Here is a 27,974-nt window from a genome sequence, read left to right on the forward strand (position 1 = left end):
CCACAACGCCGGGATCACGCCCTGAGCCGAAGGCAGACGCTTAACCGCTGTGCCACCCAGGCGCCCCAACATAACTTTTCTTATGGAAGTGATTTGATGGCCTTCAAATGACCAATTTTTAAAAACATTCTCCCTGATCCCACTATATTATTTGACACTGGTTCTTTCTTACCTTGAGAGCCCTTTCCTCGCTCGGCTTCTGTGACACTCGCCTCTGGTTTAACCTGTTACCTATCTGTTGATTCATTTGCCTTTCTGGCTCCTTACACTGGTATTTCCCGGAGTTCTATCTTGGTTTGCATTTCTTCTCACTGCACAAAAGCTTTCTGGTATTCTCTTCGATGGCCAGGCTTCTTTCTCCCCACATGCTCATCACTCCTGACTTGATTAGTCCCACTCAGGACGTGGTCGTAAACTTTTTTTTTGGTTAATGACATTATTATTCACCAAATCAAGGAATCCAGATAACTCAGGCTCCTCCTTTATTCTCTCTAACCCTGATCCATAGGCATCTCCATATCCTGCCTGTTCTACCTGTCGGCTTTCTTACTTGTCAGAATTTTGCATGCATTGCCCTCTGGCCAAGCAATTCTAGGACATCATGTACAAAATTAGCCAGAAAATGTGCAGAGGTGCTCATTGTAACATTTTGTCCTTAGTCGTCATTGGGATGGAATTGATTAAATTATAGTACGTGCACATTATGTGGCTTGTGTTTAAAAACAGAGTGACATTTTATTTTCTAGGTTCTGGCATTAAGAAATGTCCGTAAAAATTTATGTGAGTGAAAAAAGTAAAATTGCAGCATAATCTATTTATAACCTATTTAAAAAATAAAATTGTATATAATTTTATATGCATAATCTAGTCATATTTATACATTATATAGAATATAGTCTTTTTTTTTTTTTTAAAGATTTTATTTATTTATTTGACAGAGATAGAGACAGCCAGCGAGAGAGGGAACACAAGCGGGGGAGTGGGAAAGGAAGAAGCAGGCTCATAGCAGAGGAGCCTGACGTGGGGCTCGATCCCATAACGCAGGGATCACTCCCTGAGCCGAAGGCAGACGCTTAACCGCTGTGCCACCCAGGCGCCCCAGAATATAGTCATTTTTTAAAAGATTTTATTTATTTGACATTATATAGAATATAGTCATTCTTTTTTTTTTTATTAAGATTTTATTTATTTATTTGACAGCCCAAGCAGGGGGAGTAAGTGGGGGAGAAGCAGGCTCCCTGCCAAGCAGGGAGCCTGATGTGGGGCTCAATCCCAAGACCCTAGAATCATGACCTGAGCTGAAGGCAGATGCGTAACCAACTGAACCGCCCAGGTGCCCCTAGAACACAGTTATTCTATATAGTATATAGAATATATAATACATATATACATTTTATGTGTTTATATATAGGCATACATGCACATGGCAACAGATATAAAAGTACACCAGTTTATGATGTTCTGTTATTATAGAAGACATTTTATACATTTCTATGTAGGGTTATTAGGGCATAGTGAGGAAAGGTATAAAAGTAACTACACTAGGCTGTGGCTGAGTGGAGAGTACTATAAAGGAATTCTGATTTTTTTATTTTTGTATTGCTTGTTTGTTTTGAAGGTGTCATTTATTTATTTTGAGAGAGAGTGTGAGCATGCATGCAAGCAGCAGGAGCAGGGGCAGAGGGAGAGGGGGAGAGAGAATCCCAAGCAGACTTCCCACTGAGTGTGGAGCCCCACGCAGGGCTGATTCCCACAACCCTTGAGATCATGACCTGAGCTGAAATCAAGAGTCAAATGCTTAACTGACTGAGCCACCCAGGTGCCCCTGTATTGCTTGTTTTAACAAGTGTAACTCCATCATCTAAAAATTTTTTTAGGGGCACCTGGGTGGCACAGCGGTTGAGCGTCTGCCTTCGGCTCAGGGCGTGATCCCGACATTATGGGATCGAGCCCCACATCAGGCTCCTCTGCTGTGAGCCTGCTTCTTCCTCTCCCACTCCCCCTGCTTGTGTTCCCTCTCTCACTGGCTGTCTCTATCTCTGTCACATAAATAAATAAAATCTTTAAAAAAAAAAAAAAATAAATAAAAATAAAAATTTTTTTAAAAGAGGGGCTCCTGGGTGGCTCAGTCAGTTAAGCATCTGCCTTCAGTTCAGGTCATGATCTTGGAGTCCCGGGATCGAGGCCCACATCGGGCTCCCTGCTCAGTGGGGAGTCTGCTTGTCTTTCTCCCTCTGCCCCTTCCCCCACCTCATGCACATGTGCTTGCTCTCTCAGATAAATAAAATCTTTTTAAGAAATTTAAAAAATAAAAATTTTTAAAAGAAAAGTAAAGAAATTGTAGTTTCATCCCAGTTTCTGTTTTTCTCTCTAAAGCTATTCTTCTTACCATAATATTAGATATTAGATATCATTAGCATATTCCTGTAGGCATTTTTTTTTTTTTTTTTACTTTTAATTAAGTGAGCTCTGTGCCCATTGTGGGGACTGAACTCATGACGTCAAGATCAAGAGTCACATGCTCTCCTGACTGAGCCAGCCAGGCACCCCTGTAGGCATATTCTTTTATTTTCTTGTTATACTGAATCGCAGTTCTGCCTTTTTGGTGGGGAGGTGGGAGGATGGCAAGAACATAATATATGTCTGTGGAAAAAAAATACCCATTATATAATGAAAATTTTGGGAAAAAATTATTTAAAAATATGCCTGCTCTGTCATCTTCCTCCTCTTTGCCTCCGTCTGGCTCAGATCCTTGTCACTTCTCACATCCGTCATCCCTTAGCTGCTCTGTCAGTTTGAGTCAGTGACCATTTGCGCAGGGCCTCCTGTGTGCCAGGCACAGAGCTGGGCTGGAGGCAGAAAGACGAGTAAGATGTGGTGCCTTTGAGACTTGCAGTCCAGGGAGACACATAGAAATAGCTGAATTCAGTGATAAGGTAGGAGAATGTGCAGGAGAGGGCAACTGGAGGGTTCAAGGCCGGTTTTCTTTTCTTTTCTTTTCTTTCTTTTTTTTTTTTTTTAAAGATTTTTGAGAGAGAGCACAAGATGGGGGAGGATCAGAGGGAGAAGCAGACTCCCCACTGAGCAGGGAGCCTGATGCAGGACTCTATGCTGGGAATTCCAGGATCATGACCTGAGCTGAAGGCAGTTGGTTAATCAAGTGAGCCACTCCGGTGCCCCAGGACAGGTTTTCTAGAAGACCTAATACCTAACTTGAGACTTGGACAATGGGCAAGAGTTGGCCAGGTGGAGTGTGACGGGTGCATTCCAGGAGGGGGGAAAGGTGTGAGTGGGGAGGGGAACAGAAGCGTGCAGAGCATCACATGTGTAAGACAACAGTTGAGTTGTTACAACAGCGAGAAGAGACAGGTGGGCAGCAGCAGGTGAAGCTGGAGAGGTTCAGTGCGCCCAGGTCATGGGTGGCCTTGCGCTCCACATCTCGGAGCTCAGACCTTACTCAGCAGCCAGTAGGGAGCCACTGGGGGTGTCAGGCAGAGGTTTTCGGTTTCTTTGGTGATGGTGTGGAGAGCTGGTGAGTGGACTTCAGGGTCCGGTAGCGTCAGGAGCTCAGTTTGGAGGCTGTTCAGAGCTCAGATGAGAGGCATTGAGGGCCTTATCCGCAGCTGTTGCAAGCCTGGAGGTGAGGCCCAGGTTCAGCAAATACTTTGGAGGTGTGTGAAGGGGGTAGGAGGTGCAGGGGCACCAAGAGGATTCTAGGAGGACTACTCTCTGGCTCCCAGCCTCTGCTCTTGCCTTTCCTCATCCAGCCTGTGGTCCACACCACAGAGTCCATCTTGTCTGGCTGCGTGTGCCCCATCTTTTCAGTAGCCTTCCCCCTCTGCACCCAGCTCTGTGAGGTGCTGGGGAGGTGCAGCTCGGTGAGGACCTGGGTGGGTCCCCGGAGGCAGGGACAACTCCCTGGTGCTCCCTAGGACAGGCTGCGGGACGATACAGGCTTCCGTGGACAATCCTGCCTTATTAGTGGAGTGACTTTGGGCTGTTCCTTTCATATTGTCTGAGCCTGTTTGCTCATTGGTAAGAGGGACATAAAATACCTCTCTGTGTAGGGTCACTGTAAGAAGTAAACACAGAGGTGTTTATAAAGTTCCTAGGACTCACACAGTGGCACTTAAAATTTTCTCCTTTCTTCAACAGATTTATCATAGAATCCCCAGCTCAGACCCATCTTCTGGTAAAACAAGGCAGATCATCTCCACCATCAGGACACAGAATCTTCCCAATTGCCAGCTGATCTCCCGAAGTCACTACTCCCCTATTTACCTGTCATTTGTCATGCTCTTGGCCGCCCTGAGCTGGCAGTACCTGAGCACCCTGTCCCAGGTCACAGAAGACTATGTTCAGACTGGAGAACACTGATTGGGTATTAGTCTGGAAGCTCAGGTTCGCCATGAAATGGATTGGCCTTTTCTTCAAGAAAAAGGATATTGGTACCCCTCTCCCCCTTTTTCCCTCCCGCTTTAATCCCTGAAAGAACTCTTTGGACTTGGGATTTTTAGAAACTGTGACATGCAGTTGAGAAGCTAAGAATAAAAGGGAAGGCTACCTCACCCCTGGCAAGCTGGCCCTTGTGGGCAGTGCTCACGTCTGCACGCTGTGGCCAGCAGCAGAGGGCCCCTCACTGCAGGTCAGGGGACGTGGTGGCATATGGGGCTGCTGAGAGATCTTATTTAGTGTGAATCCTGGCTAGAATTATACTTAAATGTATTTAATTTGAAGCAACCTTGGAATACATGTCCTTATACAAAGTGAAGTGAATTTTCTCGGTTGGGTTCCCATTTTTCTCATCATTTTGTTTTCATCAGTTGATTTGAACATCATACATGTACGTGTTTGTAGGTCTAGGCAATGGCCCCAGGTGTCCTAAGAATGCAGACTGTCTTCTGCCCATGAAGGCTAAGGACTGACTTTGGGGGTTCTGGAATCGCTTCCTGGTTTAAAAGGAGGTTAGCTTTCAGAAGGAAGCTGCAGGATTGCTTTGGGCCCCATCGTCGAAGATTGGCCTCCAGTTGAGGCTGACTTTTTAAGAAGACATCATATATAAAGATGTGTTTATAATAAAGAACTGAATTACTTTGCATTTGTCGAGGGCAGCTCATTTGAAAGCCTGGATGCACATGGAAGGACAGATGGCCGTCTGTGGTCCCTGCAGAGCCAGCCAGAGCAGGACCAAGAAGAAGGATCCAGCTCCCTGGGCCCTGCACGGCTGTGCCTGCTGGAGACCAGCATGTACAGCATTGCCTCCCTGGCCAGCTTGTGACCTGCACTCCCTCTGCCAGCCTGCTCTCACTTTGGCCAACTCTTGGCTGCATGCAGAAATATTATGTCCAGGGGTTTTGTGGGTTGTTTTTTTTTTGTCTTTTGTTTCTTTTTTAAAAAATCACCAGTTTATACACAGAAGCTTCAAGAAAGGTAAAATGTGTTTTCCGGTGATGGGCTGGAAAGCCGAATGGCATTTAGCCTCATTCTTCTAGCATTGGTATTTGCTGCCTTTAGCCCCGCACAGCGAGGTGGGGGTGTGTGTGAGGCCCACTCACCCAGTGACTTCCTGTGAATCTTGGCCTGGGCCGAGGAGGACACGGTGCCTCTCTAAGGGTGTTTGAAAAAGCCCCTCAAGCTGAGGAATCACTGTTGTGGGGTATGAAGCTACTTTCTAGAAGCCATTCATGCTCTCAGTGTGTCTAGCCTACTCTTTTGCTGCTGTCCTTTGTGGTGATTAAATGATTGAAGCTGAGGGTTTGCCTTGCATTGTTATACACATACTCACACTGATTTCCTCCGTGTCCCTGGCTGCCACCGGACACAGTGGCTTAGTTTGGGGCCAGGGAAGCTGCAGTGAATCAGTTCATCCGAGGCTCAGCCCTGGACAAACTTGGCACCACGCCAAAGCCAGTCATTTGCTATGTGAAGTACAGCTCTGAGCTGGGCTCCACAGGAATTTTCCTAGTAGTTTAAGCATCAGAAGTTGGTTTGAGAGTCCAAGGTAGGTTGTTAGAAATGTGTTGAAATGCCGGATGTAGGACAGAGGACAACCTGGTGGAGAGCTGTGGTCTGAGGTGGGTATACTGGAAGGTTTCTTTCCTGGCTCAGTCATGACCTGTGGGACTTTGTGAGCCTCTTAATGGTTTAGAAGATGTCCTAGGCCCCACCCAGCCATAAAGTTATATAACTTTTACTATCACTGACTCATGCCAAGTCTTAGCTCTTGTGCCCACTCCTGAGTTCTCTGAAAGATCATTTTCCTTCTAAATATATTTCGTTCTTAAAATTGCCAGATAAAATGCAGGATGCCCAGTTAAACTAGAATTTGACACACTAGTGTTTTTTATTTTTTTAAGTAGAATTATGTCCCAAATATTGCACAGGACATATTTCTACTAAAAAATTACTTGATCTGAAATTAAAATCTGATTGAGCATCCTTTGTTTTTGTTAAATCTGGCAACCCAGATTTAAAAATTTAAAGTGTTCCGTACTCTAATCAATCAGATGTATAGCATCTCTGGCCTACAGTCTACTTGATTTCTACTTAGAGGGGTATATTTTAGCTTTCCTCAGAGGACTATTTGACCCATCTGAATCTAGGGCTTTAAATTTTAAAAATTCCATTACAACAGACAGGAGCAGGAGCCCGATCTCCACATTTTGGGAGCTTCTAGAGCTCCAGATAAACCTGCACACATGCACAGACATCTCCCTTTGGGAAAGTGCTTGGAACAATGAGCTGGAAGCCCCATTCTGTCTGAACTGTTTCTCTAGGGCTTGCATGCATATGTGTGCTGGGGGTGGGGAGTAGTCCCTAGCCATTTGTTGATTAATCTTAGCAGTTTTGGAAGCAGTGCTCTAAAACGATCGTTCTCAAACTTTAGCATCCAAATTGCCTGCAGGTCCCAGATTGTTAGGACCATTTGTCTCTCAGGTCTGGGGAGTACCCCAAAACGGGCATTTTTTAACAAGTTCTCAGGTGATACAAATGCTGCTTGCTGGTCAGGAGCCCAGTTAGAGAACCACTGCTCTAACGCCTTATTTTTCAAACTTTAATGAACATACGAATCATCAGGAGTCTTGTTCAATTCCAAGGGTGGATTCAGAGCTCTGACCCCAGTTCAGCATTTCTAACAAGCTGCTAGGTGATGGCCATGCTTTTGGTCTGAAGCACAGCTAGCTGACGCACATTAAGAGTGGAGAAGTTTCCGCTATGTGCGCAAATTTATGAGTCCAAACTGAAACCACACCCTCCTCCGGGTAGAAAACAAAAAGGCACGGTCCCTTCCATCGATCCTCTTGTTTGGACAGGCACCCGAGAAAAGCATACCGCTTGTTGAACTGAGGTGACAGGGTGATCAATGAGGTCATCTGAGGTTTATTTAAGTATTGACATTGATCCCAATCCTAAATAAACACTGCTGGTTTTGTGTTCTAACACAGACTCCTGAAGTTCCCTTGGGTCCTTGCTGTACTGCATCCCCGCCGGCTTCCCAGCTGAGCATGGGGCTGCGGGTGGGTGCAGGACGGCCACGGGGCGGACGTGGCATCATCCAACTCCGTTCAGGGGCAGGTTGAATTTGTCAGAACTACAGTGAGGTTATGAATGTCTTCCAACTGAAATTTTTAAGAATAAAGTGATTGCAAAGTTGTGGCTTTCGTAGCCTTTGTTAAACACTTCAGTATTATGCTAGGTTTCACAAATTTTTAAGTTTTTCATTGGTAATTCTGGCTTTCACAAATTCTCCCTTCCACATTCACCAGGTGTTTTAGAGTTTATCTGATGCGGCAGGTTCTGATCCCTAACTTCTAATTCCCTATGCTTCTAGAACTAGTCCAGCACTCGGCTGGGAAAGAAGTCGGGTACTGACGGGCCAGTGGGATGGGGGCAATTCTTCTAGTTTCCTGTTCTCTCAAACACTAGTGTACTTCACAGCTTGGGATTTTTTTTTTTTTTTTTAAGATTATTTGACAGAGACAGCGAGCGACAGAGGGAACACAGGGGGAGTGGGAGAGGAAGAAGCAGGCTCCCAGCGGAGGGGCCCGATGTGGGACTCAATCCCGGAACGCCGGGATCACGCCCTGAGCCAAAGGCAGACGCCTAACAACTGCGCTACCCAGGCGCCCCCACAGCTTGGGATTCTTAACCAGGACTATGCAAACCAACAGTTCTTAACCAGCAACGTAATGCAGCGACCAAGGGAACTCAGACTAGGACACAAGGCTCTGCTTCCACCCTGTCCCAACATCGCTGGGGACCAGGGCGACCCAGCATTGCCCACACGCCATGCTTGTTTGAATCCCCATGCGGTTGCTGCTGGCTTGCGGCTGGTACAAAACCGACTACAACTATGTTCTTAGCTCTTGAAGCAGGGGCACAGCTCATCGGGGCTTGAGACAGTTTAGGGGATGAATATAGAGCAGGGGTGACGAAAGTGACAGGGAACGAAGAAGAGAGGAACCACGGTTTGAGGCAAGAGTTCCCTGGTTTCAAGGACACCCAGATGCAGGGAAACAGGATTCTGTGGGTAAGGACGGACGGCAGCTGCAACCCTACAGACCGCGGGCTCCCACCAGACAGACGACTTTATGTTAAGGGAGAAAACGTTTTATTGGCACAGTCATTCCTTTCCTTGTTAAATTAACAGAGTGAAGCAGTGATTTTTACATAGTTGAAGTTGGTTTCTCCCAAATGAGTTTCACTGTATTAGGCTGGTAGCCAGTCAGGTCATGACCACCTGGGATTTTGTTGGAGGGAGACAGTCTGTGAAGCCGGGACAGCTTCCAACTGTTCCTCTTTTCATTCATATGATCAGCTGAGGTGCACACAAAATGAAACGTGTATTTAAAAAGGAATCACTCCAAGGACAAGGCCAGAGAGGGTCTTCGCAGCAATACTGCAAAGCTCAAGAGATGCAGGGGCCCTGGGGGAATGGCTTTCTCCCAAGGGCCGCCCCATTGGTTTTCTTTTCAACCTAGGCCAAATCTAGCGAGCTACTTGCTTCAAAGTACCGCCACTGGTGGGGCTGGTCTTGTTAGGAACTCCACCTTCTATTCGTCTGGAGCACCTAACAAACCCCCCAGGTCTGGGGCTGGCTTCCTGGTGTGCGTGGACTGGGAGGGGCCGGGGCGGCTGCAGCAGGCGCTGGAGCGGAGGGCACTGGGCACAGCTCTAGTGTAGGGGGGACGCCTTGCTTCACTTGCAGCGGGAGCTCACATGGTTTAAGTGTGCATGGGGACTGCAGTCCACCCAACGGGCTGGGAGGTAGCCAGGCCTTGGATGTGCCTCCTTGGAAGAGGGCTCTGATGGTAGACACGAGGTTTGGCCCAATCCTTCAGGGCCTGTCTAAAACCTCTTCTATCTTATCTGAACTCAAAAGAATAAACGACATTCCTACCCTCCATCTCCTCACCAGCCCAACTGGCTGTATTTAGGGAAACACTGCCCCAGGGCTGGCAAGACCAGTCCCATAGCAGATTAGATCTTTTTCCAGTACTGGTCAGTACATGGGATCCCAGCCACAATTTCTGATTCGATTCCACAGTGATCCCGTCCTCTGAGGATTTTAAAGAAACCTGGAAAGCAAATATAATATGCCTTTAAAGCGTGCTGAATTTTGATCCTTGCCAACATACTCAGACTCACCCAGAAAGACCCAGGAGTAGGATACACCAGCCTAGCCCCAAAGCAGTCACCAAACGTGCCCCGACTCCTCCTGTCCACCCAGTAGCCCGACTCCACGACATGAGGCCTCTGGATCCCACTTCCATTTGACCCCACATAAACAAGCACTGCACCTGGGGTGTGGGGAACTGTGAGGGACAACTGACCTGAAGCGGTGTGCTGATTCCTACCACCCTCTCGGGACCAGCGCCTGCCCTTAGGGCAAGGGAACCCCCAGAGCTCACCAGCACCCAGAAACCCGGGAGGTTACTGCTGAGCCCCAGGACCAGTGTTTGGAGCAGAGCAGGACAAGATGACCACTCCGTCCCGGCTCACACATCCCGTGAGCAGGCAGGGGGCCGCCACTCACCATTGTCGCCCCAGTCCGTGTTCCAGGAGTTGCCAACCAGCCAGTAGGGCGTGCCGTTCTCCACTCCCCAGCCCAGGATGCGGACAGCATGGCCCCCCATCATCTCTCCAGTGACGTGCTGGTATACTCCTGAGAAAGGGACGGCCCGTTCAGGCAGAGACGGGGCTACTGCCCCACTCCCTCGAGCATCCCTCCAACTCAGCTGGCTGCCCCAGCAGGGCAGGGTCCACAGGGCCCACCAAGCCCTCCCAAGAAACTGTTTGCAAACAAGGTTATACAGAATGTGCCCTGATGTTCTCTCAGAACGCTCCAGGGGCTCCCACGACATGGGGCAATTATTTCAATAGGTTTTTGAAAGCCCAACACCCAAATATGTCAAGTAAATATTAAAGTGGAGTCCCAACAAAATGAGCTTGTTGGTTGATCTTTAAAAATGAAGCTATAAATTCTCACTTAAGTAAATTTAATGTTAACATTCAATTCCAGCTATCTGTTCTACATGCTAGGACTCCATGGAAGGATCTGTCAAAAGGATTCTGTAACCTAAGGAGTTTTACATTGCTGCCCTGGGATGCACCCTGCAGGGGTGGAGAGAGAGAGAGAGGCCGGGGTGGCAGCAGCCGGCACTGACTAAGGAAGACAGCCACAGGCCAAGGTGCTCACAGGGCCTCTGAAGCAGGCAATCCCCTCACTAGTGAATCACTCTGTCAAGCTGGAAATGCACCTTTTAAATTATTGGGGGGGGGGGTTGTTAAATTGTTAAAACTGCCAGGTTTATAATCTTGTCTCCCTAGAATCGTCTCCCTTCATCCAACGGTGTTTCCTAGGAGTGGAGAGCACTGAAGAGTTCGATGTGGCAGAATGGAAACCTGGAGACAGCAGTGGTCAGCCACAGACTGTTCATCTAGAATGGGGGGTTTCTAAGACAGCCCTTGGGCCGGGGGCCGTCCGGTTCCCCAGGGTGACGCCCCACAGCCTCATGCAGGGCCTGGTGCTCCCTGCTCCCCCGGCCACTCCAAGTGAGGCGTGGCCTGGGACTTCGATCTAGTCCTGCTGGTCCCCCAGAACCCGTGCCTCCCCAGCCCCCGCTGCCATGAGGGGCCACCACGCACCAGACTTGTACAGCAGGAAGTCGGAATACACGGTGAAGGCCGCCTCCACCGGGCCGTTCTTGTAGATCTCCGCCATGATCTCCTTCTCGCTGCTGGACACGCTGTAGGAACTGCATCCTGGCAAAGGAACCCGCCCGCTGAGCATGGGTGACCCGTGCCCCCTGCGGCTCCACCTGTCAGCTCTTCACTGACTTACGGGAGCCGCCAGGGGAGGAGCCGCCAGGGGAAGACGGCATCTGGCATCTGGCAACGCGCCCAGCCCCGGGGCCAGGAAACGCTTGGGGGGTGGGGCGGTGAATGAATGACGGCTCTGGATGGCCCCGGGGTGCTGGGCAACACCAGCCCCACCTTACCATAGTGCTTGTCTTCTTTGTAGGACGGGGTGTAGCCGGGCTCGCAGAACTTGCTGCACTTGGGGGTATCCCCCTCCCCTGTGCATGGGGGCCGGGAGCCGTTCACGTGGTGCTCGCAGGGAGGAATGGAGTAGGGTCTGCAGCCTGGGGGGCCAAGGAGAAAGGAAAGGATCAGCTGACAGCCTCTTCAGAAGCCCTCTGTGTGCAGCCCTGACACCGTGGCCAATTCTGCCCTGTTCTGCCCCGGAGCGGACTGCCTCCTGTGTCTACCGGAGTTTTTAGCTTCCTGCCCTCAACTCTCAACCCTCACTTTATAGAGCAAGCGGAGAGGATTCTTACTCACGCCTTATAAAATCCAGCTAGCCAGATATGGGCTGAGGGCAGACACTCACCTACATGAGATTCGTAGAGACCACCGGAAACCAGGCCTTGTTTTGTCCAGAAGTTCCAAGCTTCAGCAGGAAAGCCCCCGTTACAGCTAAGAAAAAAGCCACTCATTAAATTCACCGTGAGAGAACTTCCAGTTGCTCCCAGACCACACCGCCTGCTGCCCACGGCCCCAGGGTCGCGTATGGACCCACCGCTGCCTCCCGCAGCTGGCCCAAGAGCTCTCCCGGGCCCCAGCCAAGCCCACCTCTCCGCCCCTGGGAGTCACCCAGCTCCCAGGCCTGCCCACCACTATCTTCCACAAGACAGAAGGACTCTGGTTTTCACATCTACCTCACACGAGGCTGTCACACTGGTTCTCAGTCAGCACACTTCAGTTCCCGGCTGTTTTAATACACACGAGGCTAATGCTGGGGACTGGGTTAACTGGAATGAGGTGAGGCCTGGACACGTTTTTTTAAACTCCCAGGTCTTTCTAATCTGTAGCCGTATCTGAGAACCACGGCTGTAAAACCAAGGCCAGAGCTGGCAGAAAGGCAGGCACCCAGGGTAGGAACAGGATGACACCAACAAGGCCCGAGATCAGAAACTCAGCCACGTACTCGGAGACCATCTGGGCTGTGCCTGCAGCGCACCGCCCACACCCAGCACTGCAGGTCGGCCCGGCTTTAAGTGGCTCCCGGACGGCAGCAGTCACACCGCGGCCTGCTTCCAAACACCCCCGGTCCCCAGGCTGTCTCAGCAAAGGACCCTCATCCGACCCGGAGTACGCTCCTGTCGTCAGGGAGGCCTCAGGCTGGGGGCTCCTGGTGCCATCCCCAGGGGCCCGGCGCCCGCGGTGGAAGGGGTGGCTTCTGACTCACCCGTCCCCACACTGGTCGCCACAGCAGGTGAGCATGTCCTCAGCAGACACCTCCACATTGACGTGCCCGTTGGTGCGGATACAGATCCGGTCAGAAATGGCTTCCACGGCCCCAAATGCCTGTGGGGACAATCCCCACCAGGTGAGCCCCACTCCTGGACCGTGGGCTCTGCCAGCCAGAGGACCACAGTGGACCCCACAGACCTTCTTGGTGGCTATTTTCTCCCAATGTTAGGGAGGGTCCTGGCGCTCAAGTCTGTCTTTAAAACAAGACACCAATCCACCCCAAATCTCTACCTGCACACTCAGTTCATTTCTTTTCTTTTTGTTAGTATTTTATTGATTTATTTGAGAGGGAGAGCATGAGAGAGAGAGAGAGAGCACAAGCAGGGGGGAAAGGAGAGGCAGAATCCCCGCTGAGCAGGGAGCCCAACACAGGACCCTGGGGTCATGAGCTGAGCTGAAGGCAAACACTTACCCAACTGAGACACCCAGAAGCCCCTTCCTCAGTTCATTTCTAAAACGTGGTTTTTGTTAACATAAAACAGCTCACACAAACGACAAATACTGTAGGATCTTACTAATATGAGGTATCTTGACTGCTCAGTAAGAGACGGAAAATAGATGGTTAAATTTATACCAAGTGTACCTTACCAGAGGTAGAAAAAAAATTAAGATAGCTCATTGAGGGGTGCCTGGGTGGCTCAGTCGTTAAGCGTCTGCCTTCAGCTCAGGGCGTGATCCCAGGGTCCTGGGATCGATCCCCGCATCGGGCTCCCTGCTCTGCTGCGAGCCTGCTTCTTCCTCTCCCCCTCCCCCTGCTTGTGTTCCCTCTCTCGCTGGCTGTCTCTCTGTCAAATAAATAAATAAAATCTTTAAAAAAAGACAGCTCATTGATACAGATGATACTTCTTCATGAAGCAGAGTTGGGCTCAAACTAATGATATCTGCTGATGGCCTGGGACAGCGTGTCAAACAGAGAAGAACAGCTTCTCCACCCACGCGAGGGCCACACCCATACTCCACAGAGGGCACTCTGCACATTTTCCCGCCTAGTCCTTGCAGTAACTCCTGACCACGGGGACCTTCCTGATTTGTATGCGGACAGACCCGGAGACTCAGAACATTTATACAACTTGCCTAGTCCAGCGGGTCTGACACGTGCCCCCGCCCGCCATGGCTCCAGCCCCTCCCCGCCAGCAGGGCCTCACCCAGCAGGACCCGCAGGAGCCCTGGTCTCGGATCTCTTTGATGGTCGGGCAGTTAGGCCACTGTTCCCGGGCATCGAAGTTTTCAGGCAGAACCATGTTCTCCGCAAACCAAACCCTAGATAAAGGAAGACCTCCATGACAAACTTGCATCTTACATCCCTCCCCCGTCCCCGCAGACATCAGCGACTGCCGGCTGGGTCATCACCTGGAAAGGGAGGCACAGGGAGGACAAGCCGAAGGTGACGTCTACAGGGATGTCCCCTGGGAATGTTATGCAACCAAACCAGGAATTCTACTGTTCAACACATCTTCTTGTTCCCTATGCTTCTTTCTAGTCTTATCTCATCGGGTATTTCCAGGAGTTTGGCCACAAGATCCACAAAACTGTGTTTCTTACTCCCCTCACCCCACCCCGGGGTCTGCCCACAGTTCTCACAACATTTTTAGCATCTTCTCCATTGTGTGATGTCCCATAACCCCTCCATCCACATTGTTAGACAGTTCTAATGCTTCCTACAAGAGTAATGTACACTTGAAAATGCCCAGTGCAGAGTTCTCTAGAAAAAAATGAAACATTAATGGTGGATCAGATGGCTTTTCTTAGATTCTCCTTCAATTATTGAAGACTGGATGCATCCAGGTCATACGGGACAGACCCGGAGCCCTGCCCACTGGGCTCTGAGACACGCGGAGAAGCACAGTAGGGAACGGCATGGGGGGCTGAGCCCTGTCAGGTAGGCTCGCAGCTCCGGGAGAAGGGAGACCTCTGGATGCCAAGGAGGCCTTCTTTCTTCCCTCCTTCCCGCCATCCCAAACACACAGCTGCTGCTCGTGTGGCAGTGGGGCAGGTGCGGCGGCCTGTCGACCCCCAGAGAGCAGGCACTCACCTCTGGGGCAGCTTGGGCCCACCCAGGAAGGTGCCACACAGCCTCCTCAGGTAGCTCGGGTCCACATTATGGAAGTTGTGTCCAGCCTGGAAGAGAGCCCCAACCCCAGCTGTCAACAGAGGGGGTGTCTAGGGGTAGGGGTGGATGAAGGCCTGACAAGGCCAGGGGTCCCATCCGGCTCAGCAGAGCGAGGGGGTTGGGGCCTTGCTACAGAACAAATGTGTCCCCCCAAGTTCATGCTGAAACCTAACCCCCAAAGTGATGGCACCTGGAGGTGAGCCCTTTGGGAGGTGATTAAGTCACGAGGGTGGAGACTTGTGAATGGGATTAGTGCCCTTCTGGGAGCTGCAAGGGAGCTAGCTAGCGCCTCCCACTAGCGAGGGTACAACGAGAAGTCCCCCATCTGCGACACAGGAGGGCCCTCTCTAGAACCCAGCCACGCTGGCACCCTGAACTTCCAGCCTCCAGGACCACAAGCAATGCCCTTCTATTTTTGAACCACCCCATCTGTGGCATTTTGTGACAGCAGCGGGACGGACTAAGACAGGCACCAGGCCCACAAGTGAGTCCCCGCCCCACAGGAAGTGCGGGGGTGGGGGGTGGAGGGCATGCCATTGAGGGACCACTGGCTAGCTTCTCTGATCTGCTACACTGGCTGAGGTCCAGAGAGACCCTCTGCAGCCCTGACATGGCTCATTCTTGCTTCTTTCTTCATGCAGTCCCAGGCTTCAGGGCTGGGCAGAAGCAAGCAGCTGCTGATGAGCCAACCAACTACCACTGGGGGCGGGGGGCGGTTCAGGGTCTTCCTGGCTGTGAGCCCTTCCAAAGCCTGCCCATCCCCCATGCACCACCACACTCCTGAGCACACACAGCACAGAGGGGAAGGGGCAGGGAGGAGGTTAGCACAGTCCTGAGTAGCCATGACTCTCAATCAGACCAACCGTCCGGGGCAGACCGTCCTATGGGCCACAGCAGCAGCCACCACCCTTGGGAGGCAGAGCGCACCAACCGAACCCCTGGGGGAGGGGCGCGTGCAGAAGCGGTCCCCACAGCTCACCTTCCATGTAGTGTTACGTTTGTTAACATAGTTCACCAGCTCATCGGACAGCAGCTGGAAAGGCGGCCTGCTCTGGGCACCGGCCAGCACCACCAGGCAGCTAAGACAGGCCAAAAGCTGCCACATTTTGGAAGCTGGATCCTTGATTCACCTAGAAAAGACAAGGCATCAAGGCCACTGAAGGTCAAGTGCATAACATACACAAGGGTGCCATCTCAGGCAGCATGGTTCTGGGGCCAGAAACCACCCAGAAAGATCCATGTTCTTTTCCCGGCTCTGCCATTTGCCTCCTTCCATTCCTCAGCATCCTGCTCTTCTGTAAAGCCCGGGCGTGGGGGCAGAGAGCCCCCCCCCAAGGACCTACAGTGTGCATGGGCTCCCAGGCCCCATCTCAGCAAAGTCCCAACCTAGGCCCAGAGCACACAGGGCGGTGCCGTGGACTCAGTGTTCGTCCACCCCAGCCCCCCAACCCAAACTCATGTGGAAATCCTAACCCCAACGTGATGGGATTAGGAGGTGGGGCCTTTGGGGGGTGACTGGTCATGAGGATGGAGCCCTCATGACGGGACTAGTGTTCTTGAGACCCCCGAGAGCTCCCTCTCGCCTTCTGCCATGTGAGCAGACAACAAGAAGGGGGTCACCTGGAAAAGGACCTTCACCTGACCGTGCCAGCACCCTGACCTCAGACTCCCACACTTTGTCCCAAACGGAGAAACGGATTTCTGTTTAGAAGCCACCCCACCCGTAGCATCCTGCTGTAGCCGCCCACAGGGGCTAAGACGGGGCTAAGATGGACCACGTGTGCTTCTCTTCTCCTCCAGAGGCCCGGGGGGCCAGGAGAGAGAAAGCTGCGAGCAGCGAGGCCCCTCCGCGGCTGCAGCCTGGGGACCGGCGCATACTGCTTGGGTCTCCTGGGGTCTCCCGGCTGTTCTCAAGCCAGGCTCACAATCTGAAATGGCGCTGGTCCCCGGCTGGTTTGCAGCTCTCTCGGGAGCTGCGAGGATGGGGCCAGCACCGCCCTGCCATCCGTCAGAACCCCAAGGCCCAGGCCACAAGCAGTACGGACGACTGCATCCGAAACACATCAATACACCCAGATCCTCAGGCTAAATGGCGTTCAGGGCCCTCTCCCTGCCATTGCCACCTCTCCCCTGGGTTTGTCCAACCAAGTCTGAGACTCTTCCAGGTTTGTGCTGAGAGAATAAGCAGTCTTATGTTGTGGGTCCCAGGTGGAAGACCAGTAAGATAAGCAAAATGCAAAAGAAAATATATTCCATGAGCCACATTCCGGATATAAAACAAGCAAACAGCGGCCAGCGAAGCCCAGCATGCGCCAATCTCAGCAGCACCAGGAGGCAGAGCTGGTTTGGCCAGTGGCACAAGTCTGGGACTTTCTCTGGTTTTTCCAGTCAGCCAAGGGCTCTGTTTCAAAGACGGGTCCTTCCAGGAAGGGCACCCATCAAACTGTAACCACAATCCTTAGATCTTAGATTGGCTTGCAAGTCAGGAGCCCGGCTCTGCCTCTGAATCAGGCTCTTAGGCAACCTGTTACAATGAAAGCAAGAAATGTTCCGGGTGCCACAGCACCCCGGGGCCGTGCAGGAGACCCATGTCCGGGGTAGGGGTACGGGGGGGAGGGTTTCCCATCCCTGGCCTCAGGGGCTTCCAGAGGGACCCACCTCCTCCCCGGTCACAGGGTTACATGAAGATGCACAAGGCACACTGTCTCCCACGGTGAATTACAGTTCAGGCAAGATTTCAACTTGATGGTTGCTTAAGCAACAATTTATCCTGAAGATAATGGTGTGACAACAGCGAACAGTTCCGGAAAAGAGCACGATGGAGGCCTGCCCTCTGGGGTAGTCGAGATATTATAAAACCCTGGGTGACACTGGCCCGGGAGCAGTCCGATCAACAAAACAGGCCAGTCAGAGGCATATCCTCCGTGGGGGGATTTAGCTTCGTGGCACAGGTGGGAGAGGAAACGGCACGTTTCCGTGGACGGGGCCTGCACCGCTGGCTCTGCATTTCGAAAAACACAGTAAGGCGCAATCTTTACACCTGATTTCTCACACACAAGAAGGGCTACACGGAACAAAGACCTTGAATAAAAACAAGCTGTATGAAGAACATAAATGCACTTTAAACGCCGTAGGATCACAGTGAGAAATACCTATGATCGACAAGCAGAACCTTAAAGAGACAATGCTTGACTACATGACAGTAAAGCCTCTTTTTCTAGAAGACAAACAGAACAAAACACATGTGGCAAACTGACTAAACAGTACTTCCATATACTTACAGCTTCATTTCCTTAATACGCAAAAGGCGCTTAAAAATCTGAATAAAAACAAAATAGAGAAATGGCAAAAGGACACACAATAAATTTATAGAAAAAGAAGTACAGGGCGCCTGGGTGGCTCCGTCGGTTACGTGTCTGCCTCCGGCTCAGGTCATGATTCCAGGTCCTGGGATCCAGCCCCATATCGGGCTCCCTGCTCAGCGGGGAGGCTACTTCACTCTCTCTCTCTCTCTCTCTCTCTCTTTCCATCTCTCATGAATAAATAAATAAAGTTAAAAAAAAAAAAACTACAAATGGCCATCAGATAGCAAAAGATACTCGACCACAGGGAAGTACAGATAAAATGAAGGACTTGCGAAGGCTGGGTGGCTGGCCAGTTCCTGGAAGGGGTCAGACAACAGAAAAGCTGGGGGGCTGAACCCCGGCGGTAGGCACAATCATGGAGAGGATGGCTGTGCCATTTCCATTAATTCTGTGATCTGCACGTCCTCTGACTCAGCAATGTGACATCTAGAAATTTATCCTACTGGCCTCAAGTTCAAAGACGTAAGTATACAGATGTTTACTGAGTATTCTCTGTATAACGAAAGACCAGAAACAGTGCAAGTGTCTGATGACAGAACACTGTTAAGTTATGGTAAATGATTAACAGAACACAAAGCAGCCATTAAGAACGAACTAGGTGAAGTGAATCATATTATACTGATAAAGTAAATATGCCCAAGATACACGTAAGTGGAAAAAAAACAAGTCGCAGATGAGTCATGGTAAGTGTGTGAGCTCCTGAGACAATGTGTATGCCTATTACCGTTACCACATGCAAACCACCAAAAAAACCATGGAAGTAATATGTGGGGTAGGGAGACTTATTTCTCACTATCCTTTTTTAAAAAATTAAAGGGACATATAGTTTTGCACATAAAGTTTTGCTCCTTTAGGAAGAGTAGCTAGGGCTACCCCAAACCCTGAGCCCCCAAATGCACTTCCAACTAGCCACTATGCACTTCCTAGCCAACAGTGAGGCCTTCTCCTAGTGACCTTCTGCTCACAACACTTAACCTTCTCATCTTCAGTGACTCAGGGGAGGCTGGTGTTCCCATGGCTACATCAGGGACGCACATGGCCTGCAACTGTTAGGTAAGCATCTCACCGCGTCCTCACGGCCGAAGGGGCAAGGGAGCTGAGGTCTGTCTCATAACATCTTCTAGGCAAAAAGGCAAAGCAGTCAGGTTTTTCTCCTTTATCCTGACACCCTCTGAATTACACTTGGCACCTTCACATTTTCCCAGGATAGGAGAGCCTAGAGAGGGTACACTGGGGTGTACGCTCCGGGCACATGTCAGACCCATGCCAGCAGGGCCAGGCCTGGCTGACAAGCCCACTAGAATCACACCCAGGAGGGTCGACCTCCTCGGCGTTCACCGTGACCTACCAGGGGTCCGGGAACATGGCGGGGTGCTGAGGCAGCCCCAGGTGAATGCTCCCCACAGGTCCTAGGGAGCCATCCCAAGGTGATCCCTGGGGGCTTTGCCATCTTGCTGAGATGTTAAGTCATGAGCAAGTGGAGAATGGGAGCAATTCCACGGTAACTTGGACTTGAAACAAGCTTTTTCTGGTGGCAGAGAACACAGGCACCCCCCATTTCCCAGACGATTCTCCGTTTCTGTGCCAATGGCTGCCATGGCCATAGCTAGGCCAACTCCTGAGGCTGGCCAGGCCCCCTCAAGTGAGAGTTTCATGCACCTGCCCTTCTTCTCTTGGTTCCACAGGTCCTCCTCCATACTTCCTGTCAACGTCATTCTCCCCATCATAACAGGGAGAACCAGGGGCCCCAGTGAACTGCAGAGCCGTGAGCCTGGGGGATGGGAGCTGAGCTTGAACCACTGACTCCAAGCCCCACTAGCACTGAGCACTTGGGCAGCTCTTCCCTTCAGCCCCACACCCCAGGCAGAGGGCTGTGGTCTGGACTGGGGTTCAAGTAGTGAATACCTGCTGTAGACCATGGTGAGGATGAGCACTGGGCCTGGAGTCAGGAGACCTGGATTCAGATCTTCCACTTATTAACTGTGGACCCTTGAATACCAATCTGCACTGAGCCTCAGTGTCACCAGCTATAAAATCGGGCTGATGACCCTTCGTTTCTCCAGGCAGAAGTCAAGAGTGCCATGACGGTGCCTGCTCTATAGTCAGAAAGCAGCGAAGGGTTGCTCACTTGGGCACCCTCAATCTCCAGGTCCCATTCACCACCCTCCTTTCTTCCCTCCCTCTCCCCTGCCTTCCCCCACTTCTAGCCTGTGCCAGATAATTCCAGTTCACTCCAGACCTGTCCGCAATACCTCTCCATCACAAACAGTCTGAATTAAAAATGAGGTTTTTAACCTCAATTAACCTCCAAATGGGCTTCCATTTTTAGAGCTCAGGAGAATGCTGAGCGGAAGAATATGAAGTCAGACTTCTCCTGCTGGGAGGGCCAGCCGCAGCTATCCCAAGAGCAGCAGCAATCTCACTTGAGGGAGGGCCAGGCATCTTCCTGCACCTGCACAAATCATCAACCCCCGCCCAACTGCAGCAACTGGCTAGCAGGCCGTGCTCTGAACAAGCGGGCCCCCTTCACTTGAAACAGAACCAGCTTTCGCTTCCCCTCTTCGGGGCAAATACTTCCCATTTTCTCAGTTTTGTGGGTTTATTATTTTTTTTTAATTGCAGGACAGAATGAACAGAAAGTCCTTATTCTGTGAGAAAAGAGGGGCCAACTAGATGAGAACAGTTGCAAGTCACCAGACTCCCTTGCAGGGCGTGGACGGGTGGAGGGAACAGCTGTGGGCAGACGGTACTTCTTCCAGCCCTCAGGCAGCTGGTCCTCCTGGGTGGACCTGGGGTTCCACTACACACCTCTGGCCCTTTGCCAAGCCAATCTCTGGCTAAAAAAACACAGGCTCTGGCAGTTCTTCTCTCTCCAGACCCCCACAGCACTTGACAGTTTCTATGGAAGCACGTCCCACTCAAGTTTTGTAGAACGTTGTCGTGTGCAAAAGGGGCCTGTGGCCCGCTGATCCTATTAGCTCCCCTCCCCCCCCCATAGCATAACCATTCCTGACTACTCTGAAGCCATCTCGGGACTGATGTGGACCTTGGGACTCTGGAAGGAGATGGAATGAACGCAGGAGAGGAGCTGTTGCCAAGTTGCAGAAGGCTTCGGTCCTGATATTCTCTAAGGGCATGGAATCGGTTTGGGCTGCCACCCAGCTGGATTTTTAAAAAATCTTCCCTGTGAGGTTATAGAGCCCTTGGGTAGTCTGGCTTCTCAATCTGTCCTAAATCTAAGGAGACAGGACATCTGAAATTTCCAAGTGCGCCCAGCTGCAAACTTCTAGGCAACACAGAAACAGATGAATGGGTGTCCACGGAACCTCCTTCACAGCTGGCTCTAAAGAATCAAAAACTGAGCGCCTCGGTTTTGCCCAAAGCCACGGGGTAAGGCTGTGCGCGGCAGATCGTCACCAGAATGCCCGATGACGACGGGGACGGTGGACCAGGAGGAGCACTGGGAAGATGTAGTGCAACCCTGCCAGAGAACCTGGCTGCAGCTTTCTTGCTCACACTCACAGCAGCTGGTCCTGAAGTTCCGACTACTTCAGTGCACCACCTACGCATCAAAACCAGGCAGATCTTCATTTCCTCCGACGGCGGCTTGCCCAGCGACGCCTCCGTGCTGGGGCTGAGTCAAGCGCCCTCGTCTCAGATCCGCTCCGACCCAACTGAACCAGACCTTGCCCTGGAGTCTGAATCACGGCCTTGATGTCTCCTCTGCTCATAATGGAAACGTGTCTAACTGCTTCATGGCTTACGATCTTCAAATGAAAAATAACAAAACAGAAAGGGCTCCTCGTCACCATCTGTCTCCTTAGAGCTGTGAGGGTGAACGGCACCAGCCAGCTCTGTCCAGCCAGCTCTGTCGTCTGGAGACAGGCCCCCTGCAGTCGAAGGCCCCCAGGCAACCGCTGTGTGACCCAGGAAGGGCAGCCACTGCAGCGGCCACAGCCCCACAAGCCCCCAGCCCTGCTGGCTCCAGGGGAAGCAGGGGCAGAAGTGAGAAGGCCCCACCTGGGGGCACCTGAGTGGCTCAGTCGGTTAAGCATCTGCCTTCAGCTCACGTCATGATCCCAGGGTTCTGGGATTAAACCCCACGTTGGGCTCCCTGCTCTGCAGGTAATCTGCTTCTCCCTCTCTCAATAAATAAAATCTTAAAAAAAAAAAAAAAGTAGAAGAAGAAGGCGGCCTCACCTGCCTCACCCAACTAAACAGTTTAGGCCACTCACAGGCACTCCCCCTGCTGCCCCCTGCCAACCATCTGTCCCCAAATCAGGGACTAATTCCCACCAGGGTGAGCAGGGTGGGCCTACTCAACTCATCTCCCACAGTGCCTGGAAACCATCTAGCTACGGTGCCCAAAAATGGAACATTGCTTCAGATCAGCCATAGCGGCCCACATCCTGCAACAGAAGAAAATCACTACCTGGGGCTTCAAACAATGGACCCCAGGAAGGCCCTCGGCAGGTGAAAATTTTTGCACTGTTGAGAAACAAGAATTTGGGCAAAGTTCTGGAAGCTTCTGCTCACCAGCTTTGCTTACTGAGTCTGATACTGGCTTACTGAGATGCTGAAGGGGGCACTACATTCTGGTGTCTCTATTTCTAAAACAGGCATACTGCCTGGATTCTGAAGGACTTTGGGACTACTTTATACAGGCTTGCAGCAATCCTTGGAGATTTCAATGAGATTAGCATCCCACGCCTCCCCAGCTCACAAGAGCACCCAGTCACTCATTCCACTGCAGGCGAGATCTCATCTCCCTGCCGGCTGGGTCCTCAGTGCCTGAGACACTGGCGGTGACAAAAGCAGATAACAGAAAGGCGCTGCCTCCCCAGCTTGGCCCTAGTTCCTCTCTCGAGGCCCCAGGAAGAGGTACTCACCTCACGAGGCTGCTGGGAGACAGAAGGAGATGGCCTTTTTCAAAGTGCCTTCCTCGCAGCCTGGCTCAGAGCAGGCAGCCCTGCCGATGAACTGTCACAGGAAATGGTTGTGTCCTTACTGGTGAGGGGAGTTCACAGCTCTCGACTCACAGGCTGGTCAATTTGAGCCATCCCAGGCTAGTCTGTTTTTTGTTTTTTATTCTCAGAAAAATTATGATCACCCTACTTTTAGCAACAAGCCCTCAAATACTGGTTCATTCTGCTCTTGACCCCCAGAACAAAGCACCCTAAGCACCCACAGGGTTCAGTGGAGGCAAAGATGGCTCCCAGCTGGCACCACCCTCCCAGGTCTTGTGCAAGCCCAGGGGCTGCGTCACTTGTGCATGTGTAAGCACACCCCGCCCAAGCCCAGGTCAGAGGGTCACTGAGAAACCCAGCCCTGGCTGGGTATCCTGGCAGAATACCTCCTTGTTCTGGCAGTGCTTTAGATTGGATCAGTTTACTATTTTGGTGGTACCTATCCCATGCTCCTGCCCTCACCCTTGCTAGTGGTTGAGGTAATCTTGATGACCAGACTGAAGTGAGTTACGAGTATGGGAGAGACAGATAACGTAGGCAGGCAGCTTCCTCGGCACCCAGCAGTCCAAAGGCAGTAATGCTGGGAAAGCATTACTTTGGTCCTGTATCGAACTTTGGTCTTGTACAGAACTTGTTTTACCAATGAGGGAAACCGGTGCTTGAGAAAATGCCACAAGCGAGCCCTAAGGAGTGTATCTGAGTAGGTAGGGACAGTTACCAAGAGATCCAAGTCTAAAATTCCACAATTATTTTAGTGACCCCTGTCATCTCACAAGCTTACAGGAGGCTCAGTGTTCTCATCTGTAAAATGGAAGAGTCAAACTGCACTACCCAAAACTCACATGCATTCTGAAAGTTAGAAAAAGTTATCTAATTGCAGAAGTCCAGGGAGCTGTGAGGATCTAAAGAAACCTCGGTGAGTTCTAGCTGTTAACAAACATATTAAAACCACAAGCACTGTCAGGGATCAACAACAAAAACAGAAACCCTCACTTGCCAATGATCTCCAAAAATAAAGAATTATTTGAATTCCTGGTCAGAAAAATTAAAAGAGTGACACCATTTCAAACCCATCAGGTTGGTAAAAACTGAAGTCTGGTAATACCCAGTGGTGGCAACTGAGGAACAGGAACCCTCACCACTGCTGATAGCTCATACTGGCAAAACTTGGACAGCATTCTACCAGGATCCAGCAAAACGGAAGACGCACACGCTGAAGACGCACACATCTTACGACCCAGGAATAAACTGGCCTTCCCCAGCTTTTGCCCTACGGAAACTCTTGGGAGTGCCTGAGAGATACAAGGATTTACTGCAGCGCTATGGTGAACAGTGAGAAGTCAGACCCACCTGTCCCTCAGTAAATATTGCGCGTTTAAGATGAATGGACGAGATCTGCATGTATCAACGTAAGGAATAAACCTCATAAACAGGAATGGAAAAGGATACAGACAGCACAATTACAGTCATATCACTTTTAATAACATGGTTCATGGACTGATACAAAGTATTAAAAGTACCCCCCAAAAGGTGCAGGAGAATTAAAAAGAGAACAAGAAAGGAGCTACCATGTCCCTCGGAAAGCCCAGAAGCAGACAGGGGAGCCGTAATGGGCTTGCACAGCAAACAAGCTGAAACCTGCTTCCTGCCAAGGGGACCTGTGTCCAAGAGGAAATGCACTCCCTGTGAACCCCACACAAGCCCGAGATGTGCAGGCCCCAGATGCTGGGGAAAGGGTGTGGGGATGAGGCTGGAGGTTAAAAATGAGACTGGTTCAAGTCTGAATATATACTGGCACTTGCGCCCTAGATGGGATATGAACAGAAATGGAAAGACTCAGGATTTATTGCCCACACACCTTTTAGTAGCTTCTGAGCTTAAGCCAAGAGGTGATATGTACCTGGGAGCGGGTGTAGACGCTGCTGACGGCCTCCCAACATCCGCTGAGTACAATACACACCCCCCACCTGCATGTGCCCCAACTACATTCATCAGCTTGTCAACCCCCCCCACCTCTCAGCACGTGAGGCTGAACCATATGAGAAGCATCTGATTTCCCTCCTTCCTGATCTAGAACATCCCCAGTTCTTATCATCTTCGCATTTTCCTTATGTCAAACTATCTAAAGCAGGCAGCAGACATGAGGAGCCCTTACTCCAGGACAGTCCAGCCCTTCCCTGCCAAGAACAGGGATATTCCACACAACCACAACTCCCTGCCATATTTAAGAAAATCACCCAACAGAAGCCCCGCAACTCCCCTGAATGTGCTCTCCCTTGCTTCTCAATCCCACTGCCCAACAGGAATACAAAATATCTCTTACCCCTAATACGTATGCAGCTTGCTACCCCCACTCCCAGGTCCTATAATTGAGGAAAGAACGAGCCAGCCTGGGCAGCCTCAGTTCAAGCTGCTGAACCGCCAGCGCACGGACAGGTTCATCCTGGGGCCAAAGAGCTTCCATCCTCACCGCCCGACCAGACCAGGCCCGAAACACAGATGTCCTGACCCAACAGCAGGGGAATTACTAGAGCCAGGGCTGGGTTGGCTGGCGAAGCCCCCAGATAAGGGATCTACACGCTTCCACTGCTGAGTGGCAATACTCCAGCTCTGGGTACTTTCTCCAGGGCACCTTCCACTCTCTTTGGGAAAGCCACACAGGGGGTGTGTGTGTGTGTGTGTGTGTGTGTGTGTGTGTGTGGAGGGTGGTGCAGCTCAGCCCCTTTCTCTATAAAGTTCAAGGGCTCTAGGTCACCATCACCAGTACGAACGGGAAACAATTCTCAGGGTGCCTGGCTGGCTCCGTCAGTAGAGCATGTGACTCTTGATCTCAGGGTTGTGAGTTCAAACCACAGTGGGCACGGAGCCTACTTAAAAACAAAACAAAACCTGAAACAATTCTCCATTATTTTAAGGATGTTATGAAGAAAAGCGGCCTTTATCCAACCAGACACCCTTCTAAGCCTCTTCACCTTACCTGTACCTGAATCTGCAGAATCACCTGGATGCATGCATCCCAGCTGCGTTTGCGTCTAGTGGAGGAGCTTGACAATCAGTTTTTCCAAGCTAACTCAAGATGCTCGGGCTCCATTTGAACCCCACCCCCGCCCCTCCCACTGGGTGAGACGGAGGGGTAGAGGGCTGTGGGGCCTGGGTTACTGTCCTCCTCCTTGCACAGCCTGCTGGCTTCCTCGGTGCCAGGGGAAGAGAATGACCTAGGTCCACTAAGGCAAATGCAATTCACATCTACCTGGACGGCCTGCTGAGCTCCCTGGACTCAGTCACCCCTCACTGCTCCCCAGATGCTCCCTCTCCCAGGCCTCCAGAGTCATTAACTGAGGGAAGAGGTGGTGCCCCAGGGACTCTGCCTTGCTTTCCCCTCTCCCAAACAATCCTGGGCCTACGGAAGGCACTGGATCCCTTCCACCGCAGTTGAGAAGTAGGGAGTGGCATCTCCCCCTTCCACTCCAGCCTCCCAGGGAGAGGACGAGTGGGGGATCCCAAGGCCTTTACCTAGTCTCCTACCCTTCTGCTTAATCTGTCCTCTCATCAGTGGGTTTAACTCATCCTGTGGCCTCCACCCTACTCCACCCAGTTCCAGGTTCCAGTTTTCTGGTTTCTATTTTCTGGGGTCCCTAGAACTGTGCGTGTGGTTGCGTGTAGTTAAGTTACCCAAGCAAACCCTTTGTAATAAGAAAACACCGAAAACAGATGTAGGGAGACACTATTATCTCAGCAATTTCCTTTGGAACCTGAGGCCCCGAAGCTCACAACGGGCTGGGGAGCTAGATTCTAGCCTTAAGTCCCCAGGATCCAAGCCAAGCGCTTCCCGAAAGCTCCTCCCCCGGAACTCCCCCGCAAACTCTCCAGCTCCTCCTGGGCTGCTTCCCAGGCCCGACCCCAAAGCCGGGCAGACCGCGGGGGCCGGGCTCAGCCGACCCGGGGTGGCCAACACAGCCCCAGGGGAGGGGGCCGGCGGGCGCCTGCTTTCTGGCCGGAGTCGGGGTGGGTGCCAGGCTGCCCGCCTGGGGTTTGTTTTTGCTTTTCTCACCGCAACGACTTCTAGGAGCGTGCGAGCTGCCACCCCTGCCCGCCGAGCTGTGACAGCACGAGGGTCCCCCGCCTTCTCGCCCGCGCCGGGGATGCCGCGGGGCCGCGCCTGGGCCTGGCGGGGACGCAGAGGAGCCCCGGCCTGCCCGTCCCCATCCAAGGTCAAGTCCACCGCGGCAGCGCCGCGCCTCGGCCGCCCGCCCGCACTCACCGAGCCCCGCAGCCGGGATCCTGGGCCTGCAGCTTGCGAGCGCGCCGGGGGCCACTGCCAGCGCCGGTGCCCGAGCAGCCGCCGTAGCTCCCCGGAGCCTGCCCCGGCGCCTATTTACGGCGCCGGCCCCGCCCTGCGCGCCCGGCTGACTCGCCACGTGACGGCTGCGAGCCCAGGGCCCTCCCCCCGCCCCTACCTCCGCGCAGCCACCGACTGCCCCAGGGAATTTGCGCCCTCCTCCGCACCGCTGGGCGTGGGCTCCCCGCCCCGGGAAGAGGGTCTCCGAGGCTGGTCGGCCTCCAACCTTACCGATCGGGGCCAGTGAGGAGCGGAGGGGAGACGAAGGTGGCCCTAAGGGCCTCCATCCAGCCCGGGAGAGATTCCCTAGGGGCTGCCGGCGCCCGAAAGCAGCCTTTCAAAGCCTGAAGGATCTCTGCTTGGAGGAGGGGACCACT

The 27,974-nt window shown here is 51.9% G+C and overlaps 2 protein-coding genes across 6 annotated transcripts in view; one reads left to right on the top strand and one right to left on the bottom strand.

Moving 5' to 3' along the window:
* Positions 1–7,654, top strand: part of FDFT1 (farnesyl-diphosphate farnesyltransferase 1) — a 36,123-nt gene extending 28,469 nt beyond the window's left edge. For 2 of the 3 annotated variants that reach the window (XM_002923668.4, XM_034661372.1), the window contains one exon: positions 4,156–5,752. In XM_002923668.4, the coding sequence (XP_002923714.1) occupies positions 4,156–4,377 (222 nt within the window). In that variant the 3' untranslated portion in view covers positions 4,378–5,752. Of the gene's footprint in view, positions 1–4,155 lie in introns of all 3 variants that reach the window. The other variant, XM_034661373.1, reaches the window with a different exon arrangement.
* Positions 7,655–8,594: 940 nt separating this feature from the next.
* Positions 8,595–27,671, bottom strand: CTSB (cathepsin B). 3 transcript variants are annotated; one of them, XM_034661374.1, is made up of 10 exons: positions 27,520–27,671; positions 15,906–16,056; positions 14,849–14,934; positions 13,962–14,076; positions 12,752–12,870; positions 11,894–11,979; positions 11,502–11,645; positions 11,149–11,265; positions 10,037–10,165; positions 8,595–9,578 (listed from the first exon to the last, which is right to left on the bottom strand). In XM_034661374.1, the coding sequence occupies exons 2-10, from the start codon at positions 16,029–16,031 to the stop codon at positions 9,481–9,483; spliced, it is 1,020 nt and encodes a 339-aa protein (XP_034517265.1). In that variant the 5' UTR covers positions 16,032–16,056; positions 27,520–27,671; the 3' UTR covers positions 8,595–9,480. The 3 variants fall into 3 exon arrangements, with proteins under 3 accessions (XP_034517265.1, XP_002923704.1, XP_019659798.1); XM_002923658.4 differs by lacking the exon at positions 27,520–27,671 and adding an exon at positions 23,181–23,481; XM_019804239.2 differs by lacking the exons at positions 12,752–12,870; positions 14,849–14,934; positions 15,906–16,056; positions 27,520–27,671 and having other exon boundaries at positions 13,962–14,035.
* Positions 27,672–27,974: the final 303 nt, after the last annotated feature.

This window comes from Ailuropoda melanoleuca, chromosome 5 (genome assembly GCF_002007445.2).
Source record: "Ailuropoda melanoleuca isolate Jingjing chromosome 5, ASM200744v2, whole genome shotgun sequence".
Lineage (NCBI taxonomy): Eukaryota > Metazoa > Chordata > Mammalia > Carnivora > Ursidae > Ailuropoda > Ailuropoda melanoleuca.

Bases quoted from the DNA above. Each gene is read 5' to 3' on its own strand.
- CTSB (XM_034661374.1), bottom strand. From the start codon at position 16,031: ATGTGGCAGCTTTTGGCCTGTCTTAGCTGCCTGGTGGTGCTGGCCGGT. The intron at 14,935-15,905 runs GTGAGCTGTGGG...GCTCTCTTCCAG, and splicing joins AACGTAACACTACATGGAAG to GCTGGACACAACTTCCATAA. The intron at 12,871-13,961 runs GTGAGGCCCTGC...TTGTCCCCACAG, and splicing joins GCTCCTGCGGGTCCTGCTGG to GCATTTGGGGCCGTGGAAGC.